At 58.4% G+C, this 14,889-nt stretch overlaps 2 protein-coding genes across 3 annotated transcripts in view; one reads left to right on the top strand and one right to left on the bottom strand.

The window, feature by feature from the left end:
- The first annotated feature begins 2,698 nt into the window (after positions 1-2,698).
- ARX (aristaless related homeobox) lies at positions 2,699-7,304 on the top strand. Its single transcript, XM_032207557.1, has 5 exons — positions 2,699-2,903; positions 3,078-3,825; positions 4,737-4,782; positions 6,583-6,917; positions 7,064-7,304. The coding sequence occupies exons 1-5, from the start codon at positions 2,699-2,701 to the stop codon at positions 7,302-7,304; spliced, it is 1,575 nt and encodes a 524-aa protein (XP_032063448.1).
- A 4,208-nt stretch (positions 7,305-11,512) lies between these two features.
- POLA1 (DNA polymerase alpha 1, catalytic subunit) overlaps positions 11,513-14,889 on the bottom strand; it is a 199,593-nt gene continuing 196,216 nt past the window's right edge. For both annotated transcript variants that reach the window (XM_032191650.1, XM_032191640.1), the window contains exon 37: positions 11,513-12,414. In XM_032191650.1, coding sequence (XP_032047541.1) covers positions 12,242-12,414 — 173 coding nt within the window. In that variant the 3' untranslated portion in view covers positions 11,513-12,241. The remainder of the gene's footprint in view (positions 12,415-14,889) is intronic.

Below are 14,889 nucleotides of genomic sequence, written 5' to 3' on the forward strand. Positions count from 1 at the left end.
CTGCACCCAGAGGGGATGGGAGCTCAGACGGCGGTGACCTGGCGGTGCCCCAGGCAGCGCACCGAGACGCTGCCTCTCCCCCGGCTCTCTCACCGTGGCTGCGGGTGATGTGCCGCCGTGCTTTGATTCCCTTGTCACCGTTGTGTTTTTGTGTGTGTGTTTTTTTTTTGTTAACGGGAGCCCTGCAGAAGTGACTGGGGTTGTTTCTGGCAGCGCTCTGCCCGTCTCCACGGCTCCGGGCTGAAGTGTGCAGCACCAGGGCCGTGCCCAGGAGAGGTCTTGGAAAGGTGCTGTCCATGGCAGTGGGGAATATATCTTGGGGAATACATAAGCGAGATAACTGCTGCAACTGAGGCTCGTACGAGTAGTCGTGCCCCAGCTCGTGACATCTGCACGGCCCCAGGCATTTCTCCATCTCCTGCTACCGAGGAGAGCAGCGTCTTGCCTTCCCCACGCCCAGCTCCAGCGCCCTTGGGAACAGCGCCGCACAGGACCGCAGCCACAGCCCTGAGCTCGTAAAAGTAAAAAAAAAAAAAAAAAAAAAAAAAAGCCGTGGTTATAAAGCCTGCGACTGGGCTGCATCGGTGGCAGAGCGATGCTGTGCGCTTCACCCCCTGCCTGCCGGGCTGGGCGCCGCTGCCCCGCCAGCCCGCGGGACCGGGGGCGCGGAGCACGTCGAGGAGCGGGGGGAGACCACGGGGGGACGGGGAGAGGGAGCGGGGCAGGAGAGGGGGAGTTGCTGTGCCTGCCCCCTGCTCCAGGACGAGCCTTTCCTTCCAGAAAACGAACAGCGCTCACTCAAGCACTGGCGGGCTTCATGTAGCTGTTTTCGTTTTCTCCTTCGTTGCAAAGAGAGTGGGGAAAAAAAAATAATAACAACAATATTGAGAATGATAATAATAATGTTAATACGTCCAGCCGGTGGTGCTGGGGGCTGGCCAGAAGCTGCGCCTGCCCCCATAGCCCCCCCCTCCCCATCGGGGCAGTGGTGCCCCCCCGGGTCCCCGTCCGGAGCAGGGCTGCGGGCTGCAGGCGGGAGCCGTGCCGCAGCCCTGCGGGCGGGGGAAGGAGGGAGGAAGACGGGAATCCGTGGAAAAAAAAAAAAAAAGAAAATAATATAAATAAAATAAATTGAAATTAAAATGAAACAAAAGTCAAGCCCCGCCGGAGCGGTGCTGGGGCTGCGGGCCAGGGGCAGGGGGGGCTTGTGGTGGGGCTGCCGTCGGGGAGACCCCGGCCCCGCTGCGTCCTGCGGAGGGAGGAGGGCGCCGGGCCTGGCTGCGGGCTGGGGGTAAGGAGAGGAAAGGAAAAGGAAAGGAAAAGGAGAGGGGAAGGAGAGGGGAAAGGAAAGGAAAGGAAAGGAAAGGAAAGGAAAGGAAAGGAAAGGAAAGGAAAGGAAAGGAAAGGAAAGGAAAGGAAAGGAAAGGAAAGGAAAGGAAAGGAAAGGAAAGGAAAGGAAAGGAAAGGAAAGGAAAGGAAAGGAAAGGAAAGGAAAGGAAAGGAAAGGAAAGGAAAGGAAAGGAAAGGAAAGGAAAAGCGAAAGTAGAAGGAAGGGGAAAGGAAAGAAAACAAAAATAGAAAGAAAACGGAAAGGAGAAGCAGGGAAGGGGCCGGGGCAGAGGCACCGGAGCCCGGGCGCTGCTCCGGCAGCGGCAGCCGAGGCTGCGGATGCGGGCGGCGGGGATGCTGCCGATCGTGCCCCGCTGCCTCTGGCAGCGCCGGCTGCCGGCCCCGGGCCCGCCCTGTGCGCAGGGCAGCGCTCCGTGTGCCGGGCCCGGCGGGGCTCCGCTCGCCGCCAGCCCGCCCGGCTCGGCGCGGGGCCGCTGCTGGACCCCAACACCCACACCCCCCCCCCCGGCAGTCCGGCACCGCGCCCCGGTGTTCAATCAGCAGGCTGCGGGGGGACGGGGCGGGAGGGAGGGAGGGAGGGAGAGAGAAGGAGACCACAAATGAATGAAAGTTTGTTAAAATAATAAATAAATAGATAAATAAACAGATAAATAAATAGGTAAATAAGCAGCCAGGTGCCTGGGCGCAGCCGAGCTCCGACCGCGGACGGGCCCTGGGGGGGGGGGGGCGCAGCAGGAGCCGGGCAGGGGTTGCAGGGGGCAGCCCGCCCGCGGCGCCCCCGTCGGGTTTCGGCCTCTTTCCGTTGGGCTGGGGCTCAACGATTTTCGATTTTCCCCTGTTTTTTCCTCATTTTGGGGGCCGTTCCGGCTGGGGGCTGCCCTCCGCCTGCCGCCCCGTCCCCGCGCTGTTTTCGGGCCGAGCCCCGCGGGGCCGCGCACGTCGGGGGGCGCCCGGGGCGGGGCGGGGCGGGGCGGGGCGGGGAGGGGCGGGGCGGTGCCCGTCGGAAAACCAGGCGCGGAGCCCCCCCCCCCAACACCCACCCGGAGTGGGCGTGCCGAGCGGCGGCTGGGCGTGGCCTAGCGAGCCTGGAGGGGGGGGGGCTCGGCGCCCCCGCTCCGGCTCCGGCTCCGGCTCCGGCTCCGACTCCAGCTCCGCGCTTTGCCGGGCGCCGCGTGCCGGCGGCCGCCCGCCCGGCCGGCCCCCGTCGGGAGCCAATCAGCGCCCGCCCGTCCGCACGTGGAGCCGGGGGGACTCAAGAGCGCCGCGGCCGCCGCTCACTCCCCCCGTGACGGGCGGCCCGGCGGCAGCGGGCAGCGCCGCGGGGGCGGCGGCGGCGGCGGTCGGCGCCATGAGCGGCCCCTACCCGGAGGAGGGCTGCGGGGAGCGCCCCGACGGCGCCGGCAAGAGCAAGTCGCCCACGCTGCTGTCGTCCTACTGCATCGACAGCATCCTGGGCCGCCGCAGCCCCTGCAAGGTGCGGCTGCTGGGCACGGCGGCGCACAGCCTGCCCGCCGCGCTCGCCGCCCGCCCGGAGCACGACAAGGCCGCGCAAGGTGAGAGCCGGGGCGAGGGGGGCGAGGGGGGAGCCGGCCCGGGGCTGCCCCCGACGTGGGGCGCTCCCCGCGCACGCAGCGCCCCGCACTGACCGCGCCGCTCTGCGCTCTCTCTCTCTCTCTCTCTCTCCCTTCTCCCCCTTTCTCCCCGCCGCCCGCCCCGTCTGTCCGCAGGCTCCCCGAAGGGCAGCCCCCCCTTCGAGGCTGCCGAGCTGCACCTGCCCCCCAAGCTGCGCCGCCTCTACGGGCCGGGCGGGGGCCGGCTGCTGCCGCCGGGCCCGCGGGGGGACCGCCCCGACGGGCGGCCGGAGGGGGGCGCCGCCGCCGTGCCCCCCGCTGCTGCCACCGCCGCCGCTGCCGCCGCCGCCGCGGGCGCCCCGTGGGACACGCTGAAGATCAGCCAGGCGCCGCAGGTCAGCATCAGCCGCAGCAAGAGCTACCGCGAGAACGCGCCCTTCGTGGCCCCGCCGGCCGCCCTGGACGAGCTGGGGGGCGGCGGCGCGGCGCACGTCGAGGAGCGGCCCGGCCCCGCCGCGCCGGCCGCCGAGGAGGAGGAGGAGGAGGAGGACGAGGAGATGCTGGAGGAGGAGGACGAGGAGGAAGAGGAGCTGGAGGAGGAGGACGAGGAGGAGCTGCTGGGCGAGGACGGCGGGGGGCTGCTGAAGGAGACCCGCCGGGGCGCCGCCGCGGCCCCCGGGGCGGAGGGCGGGGAGCTGTCCCCCAAGGAGGAGCTGCTGCTGCACCCCGAGGACGGCGAGGGCAAGGACGGCGAGGAGAGCGTGTGCCTCTCGGCCGGCAGCGACTCCGAGGAGGGGCTGCTCAAGAGGAAGCAGCGCCGCTACCGCACCACCTTCACCAGCTACCAGCTGGAGGAGCTGGAGAGGGCCTTCCAGAAAACCCACTACCCCGACGTCTTCACCAGGTACCCGCGCCGACGGGGCGGCCGAGGGGGAGAAGGGGGGGGGGGGGATCAGGGACTGTAGCGGGGACGGGGACGCCGAGAAGGTCGCCCCCCGCCCGGGGCCGCCGCCTCCGGCTATTTTTACCCCGCGCCGCTGCCGGGCCCCGGGATCGGTTTCGCCCTCCCCGGGCGGGCTGGAGCGCTGCCCGGCCCCGGGAAGCCCCGGCAGGGCTCGCATCAAAGCGCCGCCGCCTAAAAATACCGGCCCGGCACGGCGGGGCCCCGGGGCGGCTTCGGGGGGCCTCGGACCGGGGAAGGGGGGAGCCCGGCGGGCAGAGGCCGGGCTGCGCGCCCGCTGCCCGAAATAGCACCCCCCGACGGGGCCGAGCCCCCCGCTGCCCGCACGCCTCGCTCCCGCACCCCCCGGCCCTTTTTTCGTTTGTTTCCCCGTACGGGGGGCGCCGGGAGCTCTCCGCCGGGCTCTTTTGCTCCCCCGCTGCCGGGCATCGCCCCGGGGGAGCCGCCTCGCTCCCCCCCAGCCCCGGCCGCAGCCCCGGGCCCGGCGGGTCGCGATCGAGTCGCGATCGGGACGGGTCCCGGCGCTTTTTTGTCGCGCTCCCGCCCCGCGTTTTCTCCCCGTCGCCGCGCCGGGACGGGACAGGCCCGAGGCTGGAGGGGCTCGGGCTGAGCCCGGGGGGCTCCCGCTTTAAGCCGGCGGCCTGAGGGCGAATGGACGGCTCCCCATCACCATCCCCGTGCCTCGGGAAGCGCAGCGCGGCTGTGCCGGCACGGGACGGGACGGGACGGGAGGCAGCCCCGACGGGGGGGGAGTCCCGACTGGGGGAGCCCCGCTGCTCTTGGGGCCGGGTGCGGGGTGCGGGCAGTGCCCGGAGCAGGGCAGAGGGCTGACGGCGGCATGTGTGTCTCCCCAGGGAGGAGCTGGCCATGAGGCTCGACCTGACCGAAGCCCGAGTGCAGGTGAGTGGCGGCCGCGGGCGGCGGGGCCCCGCTCGGGAGCGGGAGCGGGATCGGGACCGGGAGCAGCACTCGGGGCGTCCCCGCGCCCCCCCCCGGCCCCGCGGCGGCCGAGCCGACCCCCGGGTGATGGAAATAAGGGGGCCCCGCGGGGTTTTGGTTGTTAGACACGGCCCCGCTCGGCTGCGAGCCGGGTACTTGGCTGCGATCAAATCTCCAATCGGGCTTCATAAAAGCCCACTTAGTGCTAGAACAAACAGGGCCATTTGAAGGCGAAATGTTGTTTGATTTCCTCTCCGCCTGCACAAGGAGCTGGCTAATGCTATTTGATTTCCCATTTTTGATAGCAATAAGCCTGCATTGATCTAATAGTGAGTGAGTGCAATGCTATTAAAGGTGTTTGCCGCCCCATACCAGAGTGCATTTCCCAACCCAAGTCTCATAACCAGAGAGACGATAAACATTGGGATGCCCTGATTGCCAACAGAAAACAGATGTCTCCGAGTTGGAAGCTGAGCAAATCACTTTACAGTTAAAATCAGGCGCTGATAAAGCATAATAAATTCCATATGGCTCATTTAATACACAACAGCTTCTTGCATTAGAGGGGCTAATGATGAGATTTGTCCCCTCCTTTCTGTTGACACATTTCTCCATTGTCAAACAGAGATGTGACAGCAAATCAGTATTTTCAGCTCAGGGGAACAAGTCGTGGGAAAGTTAAATAACTTTTAAAAAAGAAAGACACCCCCTTTCTCTCCCCTATTCACGGGAGAAGATGTAATTAAGGGAATATGAATTATGAGAGCCCCTCCGTTTACCTTTGGGTGTACTCAGACTTATTAATTCAATAACGGGGAATTGCAGCGAGGATAGCTCGCTAATTGAGTTTTAGCTGGCAGAGACGATCCGTTTGCCAAAGACTCTCGGCTTCCCCGTGAGCACGGCGCAGCCTCTTCCTACGTGCGCGCCCCGGTGCGCGCCTGGCTATAAATTATAGATGGGGACTGTAGCGAGGGACCCGCAGCGCTGCCGCCTCTATCGGATCCGGGGAGACGGGGCATCGCGCTGCTCCTACAAAACGGAGCCGAGCCTCAAAGGGGAGATTTTGAGCCGGCGGCAGCCCGAAAATCTGACAAATGCGAGTCCCTCTCCGAGCCTCTCGCTGGGTGCGTGTGGTGCCCCGCGCTCGCGTTTCAGCGAGTGTGTCTTTCCCTTCGGCGAGCAGTGCTTTTTTTTTTTCCCACTGCCTCTCCCTTGGTTTAATCCTGGGCTCCTTGATGATTGTTAATTTTTTTGGTTTGTTTTGGAGGAGGGGGGCAAGAGGAAAGGGACGGCGATTCCGTGGCTTCCAAACTAAGTTTTGTAAAATACGCCCTGAAAGCACAGCGTGGAAACGCACTCTTGCTGCTTCGATCGCGCTGCAATTTATTTCCTCGTTGCAGACACTAGCGAAGTCACGATTTTTTCGTTCTTAACCTTTTTTTTTTTTTTTTCTGGGGGGGGGGGGGGAGAAGAAGAAAAAAAAAAAAAAAAAAAAAAAAAGGAACGAAAAAGGCGGTGACCCCCTAACGCCGCCGTTTGTGTGTGGTCACTTTGGCGAACCCGGGGCGCGTTTCCCCGCCTGGGGCGCGCACGGCGCTCGCAAGGAGCCCCCTGAGGGGCAGCCCCGGGGCCCGTGCGGGCAGGGCCGGCGGGGGGCGGCCCCGGGGGGGCGGCGGCGGAGCAGCGGGCGCCGTCGGGCCGGAGCGCGGCGGCGGCGGGGCGAGCGGTGCTAAACCCCGTGTTTCTTTTGGCTTGCAGGTATGGTTCCAGAACCGTAGGGCTAAGTGGCGGAAGAGGGAAAAGGCTGGGGCTCAGACACACCCCCCAGGTTTGCCTTTCCCTGGTCCCCTGTCAGCAACTCACCCCCTCAGTCCATACCTTGATGCTAGTCCTTTCCCTCCTCATCACCCAGCTCTAGACTCCGCCTGGACCGCCGCCGCCGCCGCCGCCGCGGCCGCCGCCTTCCCCAGCCTGCCCCCGCCGCCGCCCGGCTCCGCGGCGCTGCCCCCCGGCGGGACCCCGCTCGGCCTCGGCACCTTCCTGGGGGCGGCCGTGTTCCGGCACCCCGCCTTCATCAGCCCCGCCTTCGGCAGGTACCGCCTCGCCCGGGGCGGGGGGGTTGCGGCTCGGTGCGCCGAGCCCCCGCGAGGGGCGCCCCGACGGCGCCCCCGGCCCGGGAGCGCCCGGCGGCGGCGGCGGTGGGGTGACGGCGGCCTCTCTGCTTCTGCTTCCCTTGCAGGCTCTTCTCCACCGTGGCCCCCCTGGGCAGCGCCTCCAGCGCCGCGGCGCTGCTGCGGCAGCCGGCGCCGGCCGCCGAGGGGGCGGTGGGCTCGGCGGGGCTGGGGGACCCGGCCAGCGCCGCCGCCGACCGGCGGGCGTCCAGCATCGCCGCCCTGCGGCTGAAGGCCAAGGAGCACGCCGCCCAGCTCACCCAGCTCAACATCCTCCCCGGGAGCAGCACGGGGAAAGAGGTGTGCTAAGAGCCGGGCGCCGGCCTGCCCGCTTTTCGTTTGCGTTCGTTTCAGTTTCCCGGGGGGATTGTTTTGGGGGAGCGAGAGAGAGAGGGGAATAAATTGGCGAGTAGGGAAAGGTCACCTCGTAGCACGAATCAAGACCAAATGGGGGAAAACGTTTCTTTTTCTTTAAAAACAAATACAAATAATAATAATAATAATAATAATAATAAAAAAAAGTGGACCAGCAGCTAAGACTGGGGTAGGTTCCCGAGGTAGGAGCTGGAGGACAGCGAGCGCGTTGCGTGTCGGTCAGCCCTCGCGCCAGGGAGCGGAGCGACGCTCGTAGGCTCCCGAATCCGAAACTCCTTGGCTGGTACATTTCCTAAATGCACGACGTGTTAATTTCCTCGCTGAGCATCAAGCGAAAAAGATAAAAAAAAAAAAAAAGAAAAGAAAGAAAGAAAAAGAATAGCCCTACCTAATAAAATTTACTATATATTAGCGTTACGTACACTTAAATATTTTTCCTTCCGTTTATCTGGCAAGACAAAAAAAAAAAAAAAAAAAAAAAAAAAGGCGAAGAGAGGAATCGAAAATTGTAATTGAGAAAGGAAAGCGAAGGGGGGGGGAGGGGGGAAGGGGCTGCCCGCACCTCTCCCAGCCCCGTCCTGCGGTGCTGGGCTGGCCTGCTGGGCGCACTGGGGAACCGTCGCACACGGCGCTGCTGCGAGCCGCGGGTGCTCACCGAGGATGCTGCCAGTGCAGAACGAAAGTGAATTTGATGCTGTAAGATAACCAGTGCACTTAAGGGAGAGGGTATATCTTTTTCTCGTTATATTCTTTATCACTACACCAACCAAGGTTTTTATATCAAACCAAAGGGAAATACACTGCTAGAATATGGACTGTTTAAGTCACTAAACTGTGATTATTGATTCTGTACATACCATTGTTATAAAAAAAGAACAGAGCTTTGTATATTTGAAATGTTATAAAACAATTGCACTCAGTGTAGTGTTGTAAAAGTTTGTCATTCTGTAGATTCTTACTGTGTTGTAGATATCATAGGGGTCCTAGACAAATATTTATGTACAAACCCTTTATTTAACTTATTAACTGTAGAGGTTTCTGAAACCCTCAAGAGGCGATGGTACAGTACTTTTCCGTGTAATGTCGTTATTGTTAATACTTTTCCTTTGCTATCCGGTGGAGAAGTGCCACGTTCAGAAAATAAACAACGATATATGTTTACAAAAAAAAAAAAAAAAAGAAAGAAAGAAAAAAAAAAAAAAAAAAAGGAACGAAAGCAAAAGAACAAAACGCCACAACGCAAAGTCCTTGCGGGGGCGCCGGGGGCTTCGCCCCGCGCCCCCCTCCCGGCCGAGCCCCCCCGGGGTTTCGGGGACCCGGGGCCGGGGCCCCTCGGAGGCGGCGGGGCCGGGCGGGGTGGGGGGCTCGCAGGGGGCAGCTCCCGCCCGGGTCTCGCCCTCCGAGCGCCGCCGCCCCGGGATCAGCGCCCTATTTCCACCCCCCCCGTTGTATTTTTCTTGCTCCCCGTTATTTTTATTTTATCGCTTGGAAGCAGCCTCCTGGCGTCCCAGCGCCGCCGGGGTCGGCGGCCCCCGGCTCCGCTCCGCGCATCCAGCGGGGCCGCGGGCGGCTCCGGGAGGGTTTTGGGGGATTTTGGGGGGGTTTGGCCGGCGGCGGGGCGCTCTCGGGGCCGCCCCGTCGGGGCCCCGGCCGCGACCCTGCCCCGCTGCGTTTCCCTCCCCCCCGCCCTGCTTTAGCGTTTCAAAAAAACACCAGAGGCGCAAAAGAAAAAAATATATATATTTTTTTAAAACGGTTTTTTATTTTTATTTTTTTTTGATGGGGAAAATAACGCTTGTTCCCTGGACGTTATTAACGGTGCGGTCTGAAATATACATTTTTTGCCGTAAAGAAAAGGGAATCATTATCGAGCCATTACGCATTAAGAAATGTCATTCAGTCATTTTTATTCATTCGGCTGAAATCTTCGTAAAAGCCAGAATCATACTTCTGCAAGCAGCAATTTTGTTAATCCAGGGGGTTATTACTCTGGTCCCTTATTAGGATCTATACTGCTGCCAAGCAATCCTATAACCTTCTCAAAAGAAGTTTACCTCCGTGTTATAAAACCAGTAGTGGTATTTATACTGTGCAATAATTAGTGTATTACTTGAATCCACTAACAGGTTCATTTTATCTCTGCACAAAACCCCTAGTCTGCTTATAGAAAGCTTGTGCCTCCTTTGGCGCTGTTAAAGTGGTGAAAGAGTGAATGAAGGCTGGTAGCACTTTCTCCTTTTGCCTTGCCTTAATTCCCATCTCTTTTTGCTCTCATCCAATTAGTGCAGTGTATTAAGCGGTTTATCATCTCATAGTCAGCTATTGAGAGAAACAAGGCGAACACTTTGCAATAGAGCCTGCTCTCCTTTGACACCCTCAGGTACTTACATATTCCACTGTGCTATGAATAATAGAGGAAGAATAGAGCGCTAATTCCCTCATCAAAGAATGCCTTGTCTGCTGCTTTGCTCAACAACACCATTCTGATCAAAAGAAAAGCAATAAAGCTTAGCATAACAAAACGAAACCTACTTATTAGCTTAGTGGTTAAATTAATGCAGAGCCGCTGCTATTCAAAACCAAGGTTTGAAAACAGCCTCCAACAACCTGATAATGCTGCCTTCGGGATGAAGGAATGTTAAGCTGCAACCTGAAGCTGGCACAGATGAGTTCATCCATTCAAGTGCCACGGGGAGGGCCGCCGCCGGCCGCTCGGGCCCGCAGCGCTCCGGGTGCCCGCCGGGGGGCTTCACCCCTCCGGGGGGGGCTCGGCCGGGCCGGGGGCCGGCCCCGGGCCCCATGGGGGGGTCACGGAGCCCCCCCCGGGCGCCCCTTGCGCCAGCACCCCGAGCCCCGCCGGTGGACGGGCTCCTCCGCGCTCAGGGCGCCGCAGCCACCGCCCCACCGGCAGGCCCCAGGGTTGGGGCACGCCTGGAGCTTCTCCGGGGCTTCCTGCCCGGTTATCGTCAGGAACATCTCCGTCAGCCTAATGGGGTCGGGCACCAAAGGGCTCGTTACTTGTAGCGAACCTGGGTGAGGTTACAGCAAGCCCGTGTCTTCAGAGGAGCCGCAAGGCTGATGCCCTCCTTCCTCCCAGCCGCCCGCTCCCCAAAAGGTCTCCTCTGCGAGCGCCCAGGTGAACACCCTGGGAGAGGATGACGGCTCGCAAACACCAGCACAAAGAAGCGTTGGAGCAGGGGCAGTCTCTCAGATATTGTGATTAAACTTTAGGGTGGTGAGGCCCTGGCACAGGCTGCCCAGAGAAGCTGTGGGTGCCCCATCCCTGGGGGTGCTCAAGGCCAGGCTGGATGGGGCTTTGGGCAACCTGGTCTGGTGGGAGGTGTCCCTGCCCATGGCAGGGGGAGTGTAACTAGGAGGTCTTTAAGGTCCCTTCCAACCCAACCCTTTTTCTGATTCTATGAAAACCCCAAGGATTCAGCCCCAGTCACTGTGTGTAGGCCCATTGGAGCAGACTTCGCCCATCTCGGCACACGGCATCTTCCATCGCTCTGTCAGCTCCCACCTGGGGACACATGGAAGCCACACAACCCCCCAACCCAGACACGCACATCCCTTCAGTGCCCAACGCCTTCTTGTTGATGTTCTTATTTTTTTATTTGAGCTTCGTTAGGCATCCTAAAAATGGACATTTTCCCTGTCAACCAAGGGAACACTTTGAGCAACCTCAGGTAGCACATTTCCAGTAGTCAGATGATCCAATCCAATTCTCTTTTTCTAGAAAATTTTATTTTTTCTTTCAAGTGCTAAGAAAATTTACATTTAATCCTGTTAAAGATTTAAAAGAACATTTTAATAACCTTACATTAACGTAACAAATTGCAAACTTAACGGCAAACATGAGTACAACAGAATTTGGTGTACAAAAGCTCTACCCAAATTTATGCTTTTTTCTTGTCATGTCTGCTTGTCGCTTTACTAAAAGTAAGCAGAAAATACAATTTGTTTACAAAACCTTTAAAACCACCAATACAGTAATTATTATACAGAACAGCAACAATGATTCTCCCTCCTTCCCTTCCCCCGTTACTGGTTACAATCTCATCCAAAATATATTTCTCCCTATTGATTGCTTGCTTTCAAATATTTTGCATGGAAAGAAATTAAATACATTTTTATTCTGCGTATGTACAAAGATTTTTTTTTTTGTGCATGTGCATGGCTATACATCCAGGTAAGAAATTTCCAACCTGGCAAAATAGCACGCTTTAAGATGCACGGGAAGACTCCCAGCGAAAAGATGGTCCCCTGGTTTTGGTGCCTCCAGCCTCCCATCCTTCTTTCCCGTTCACGCAGTTGCAAGTAAAGCGTCCCTACCTCCGTTCCGAAGGTAGGAGGACACTGAAAGGCATTTAGGTTTAGCATTGTTTTTAATTGGTATGTTTATGATCAGGAAGAAGATAAACTGTGAAAAGGCAAAACATTAGTGCTCCTACTGAGACCTCTACTAACCTCTCTTCCTGAGAGCACCTCTACTAAATACCCTGGAGCAAAGTCTAGGATCACTTACATTCCAGCAACTCTCACTGGGAATTATCCAATTAAAGCAGCAATTCCCCCACCCCCTTTTCCCTCATAGGTCTACATACACAACAAAATATATTGCAAAAATCAACTACTCCATATTTGAATAGCCCTGGCTTCTCGGCGAAGAAAAGAAGCGAAGATAAAAACCGCCTCGAGTATTTCAGGTCCCCGTGGATCATGTGTCCCGTTTTCATCTTTTGTTCTTCCTCCACCAAAGGAACAAGATTGTTAAAACATTATTGTGCATCCCGAAACAGGCTGTTGCTTAAGAGGGCGTTATTTTGAAGCAACGAGCTCGCCTCTCTGCTCCCTCCCTTTTCAGCCCATCACTGTCTTTCATTGTTGGGCTCTCCCGCAGATCTTCCTATGCTGATGGCAAAGAGCTTGCCCAGGTTCACTTCTGAGTAGCCACTCATGGACAGACACTTGTCCACCGTGCTCTTCAGTCTTTTGTAGGCCTCAGTCACCTCCTTTCTGAGTGGCTTCTTCTTCACGTGCTCTGAAAGAACGAAGAAACAAAACAGAGAAGGATTAAAAAAACGCAAAGAGAAAGGACTTTGGCATTCACTGCTGTTGCGAACCACGGCATTTCGACTCGAGGAGAAAGGAGGAGACAGTGGTGGGCAGTGTTCGTGTGTTCACAGGCGTTCGGGGCAAGAGCACCTGGGGGCTCCACGAGAGCCCGGCCAAAACGAGCCGGCTCCTGGACGTAATGAGAACTCCACAGAGCCCCCGAGGACAATTTGCCTGCCGCGAGCTTGGCTGCAGATCAGTCGAGGGAACCACGCCGCGATTCCCCAGCCCCTGCTGGCGCTGGCACAGCCTGGGGCCGGCTCGACGCCGCTGCCGCGTGCTCCCAGGCACAGCCCGGGGGCAGGACGGGCGTCGGGGTGCTCGGCCCCACGGAGGGGCTGGGAGGGAAGGCGGCAGTAAGCTCCGCACGGTCCCACCCTACAACAAAGGTGCCCGGTTTCTCAGGAAGGACGCATCGTGTCTGCCTGGCACACGAATGAAGACAGCCATTCCCCAAATATTTGCTCAATAATCCCCGTGAAGAGATGTCTGGAGTGCAAGACATTGCCTGCTGGTGGGTTGGTGTGTGCAAGCTCACACACACACGTACCGGTTTGTACGTATTTAAGCAGCAGCGAAGCCGGAAATGTTCTACTTCATATTTTTTTGTGTGTGTGAAATTTTATGCCATCTAAAAAAAGAAATCCAGGGATTTTGTTTGGGCGATTGCCTGGCTTTTGCTTTACAAAGGCAGTGGACAAAGGCTAAAAGAGGAAAATATGCTACTGATGCACGTCAGTGCCAGCGTGGTGCAGATGTGGTGCAGCGGTGCTCCTCCTTTCAGGCCCGCTCCTTGCCCTAGAAATACCAGCTCCTCTCCGAACCCCCACCTGCAATCACACCTTGAAATCAGCAGCGCTGGGTGCCCCACGTTACTATCAGGCACCCGGGGAGGATGTAGCCCCAAGGGAGCCTCCACCGCAGGCAGCCCCCTCCCGTTACCCCCAGCAGGACGGGGGCACGGCGCTGGGACACTGCTGGAGCTGGAAGCCTGGGAGCTGCCGCCTCCCTTCCTCTCCTCATCTCCTTACACTTCACAAATGGGATCCACCGCTGTCCCCTGGGGCTTGGGAACCCCTCCCCATGAGGGCACACGGACAGATTTGTTGCAGAGCCTCGGCGGGTTTAGGCCGAGCTCAGGGATTAACCAGGGGGTACCACGCAAGCAGCACTGCACAATGCCACGAAACCTTTAAAAACTCGATTAAGATTTCACTTAGAGGTGTTGGTCTGAGTTACTGAGCACGCTGATTAAAAGCACCTTCCATGCATCCTTGCGAGGAAGGTGTGTATGCAGCTTTAGGTATTTATTATACTTACAACTTTGGGCTGCTTGGGCAAATGAAGGAAGCCGTCAGGCTGCAAACACAACCCTCTTGCCACTGCTCAGACGGTGAAGGAATTGTGCTTATGTGTGGAACTGAATACTCCTTGAACTACACCACCAACACGATGAAAACTTTGACGACAAGAACCTGTTCACTAACAGACTGGAGTCACTACAGCATCAGGACACGTAACGATGCTGAAATGACTTCAGAGTAGGGTTTAATTAAACAAACCGTGAAAATTGCAATAACCAGATCCGTGAAAATGCCAAACCTGCTTGGCCATCAATTTGGCGCTAACAAGGTTATTTATGTGTCTCCAAACTGAAGAATACACTGAGTGGGCTCACTGCTCACATGCTAGGAAAACCACGCTGCCCGTCCCACCAAACTGCAGCAGATATCAGAGATGTCACCCTTGTAGCTCAAAACTTGGCTGAAATAGTTTAAAGGGTCCTGGAGCTCAGCAGGGACCAAGGTGAAAGGCACCGAGGTGCAGGAGCAGCTGGCAGGTACAAAAAAGAGTGGGAAGACACGGGAACAACCGGGCACACACCAAAATGATGCTGAAAGTAGAGGGCAATGCCCCACGGCCCGTGCCCAGCTCGGGCTCAGCCCCAGCCTCTCCACCAGCAGCATTTCCCCCCCAGCCCATCACCGAACCCAAACTTTAATGACACACGGTAACCTCCCTGACAGCGCGCCTCAAACATGTCTTAGAGGCTGCTCCTCTCGTGGAGGCAAGCGGGGAAGGGTGGCCTAAAAGGACAGAGGAATACGAGGGGCCTCGCTGAAGTACCGAGGCCGATTTTAAGTTTCCCTTATAAGACAATGGCAGCCGGGGGCTCGGCGGCTGGCGGCAGGCAGCACCGTCCCCGCGGCACAGCCACACGATGCATTTGAATGACACAAGTGCATCTGATGACTGGGGAGAGGAGATTTAAAGAACTGTAGTAATACAGAGCAGGGGAAGATGAGAGAGGACACAGCTCCTGATGTGTTTACCTCCTTTGCTGATGGGATATTGACTTTTCCCACCAGGTTGGTTAGAAAGGGGACTATTTACGCTGCCA

The sequence above is a fragment of the Aythya fuligula genome, chromosome 1 (assembly GCF_009819795.1).
Source record: "Aythya fuligula isolate bAytFul2 chromosome 1, bAytFul2.pri, whole genome shotgun sequence".
NCBI classification, from domain to species: Eukaryota; Metazoa; Chordata; class Aves; order Anseriformes; family Anatidae; genus Aythya; species Aythya fuligula.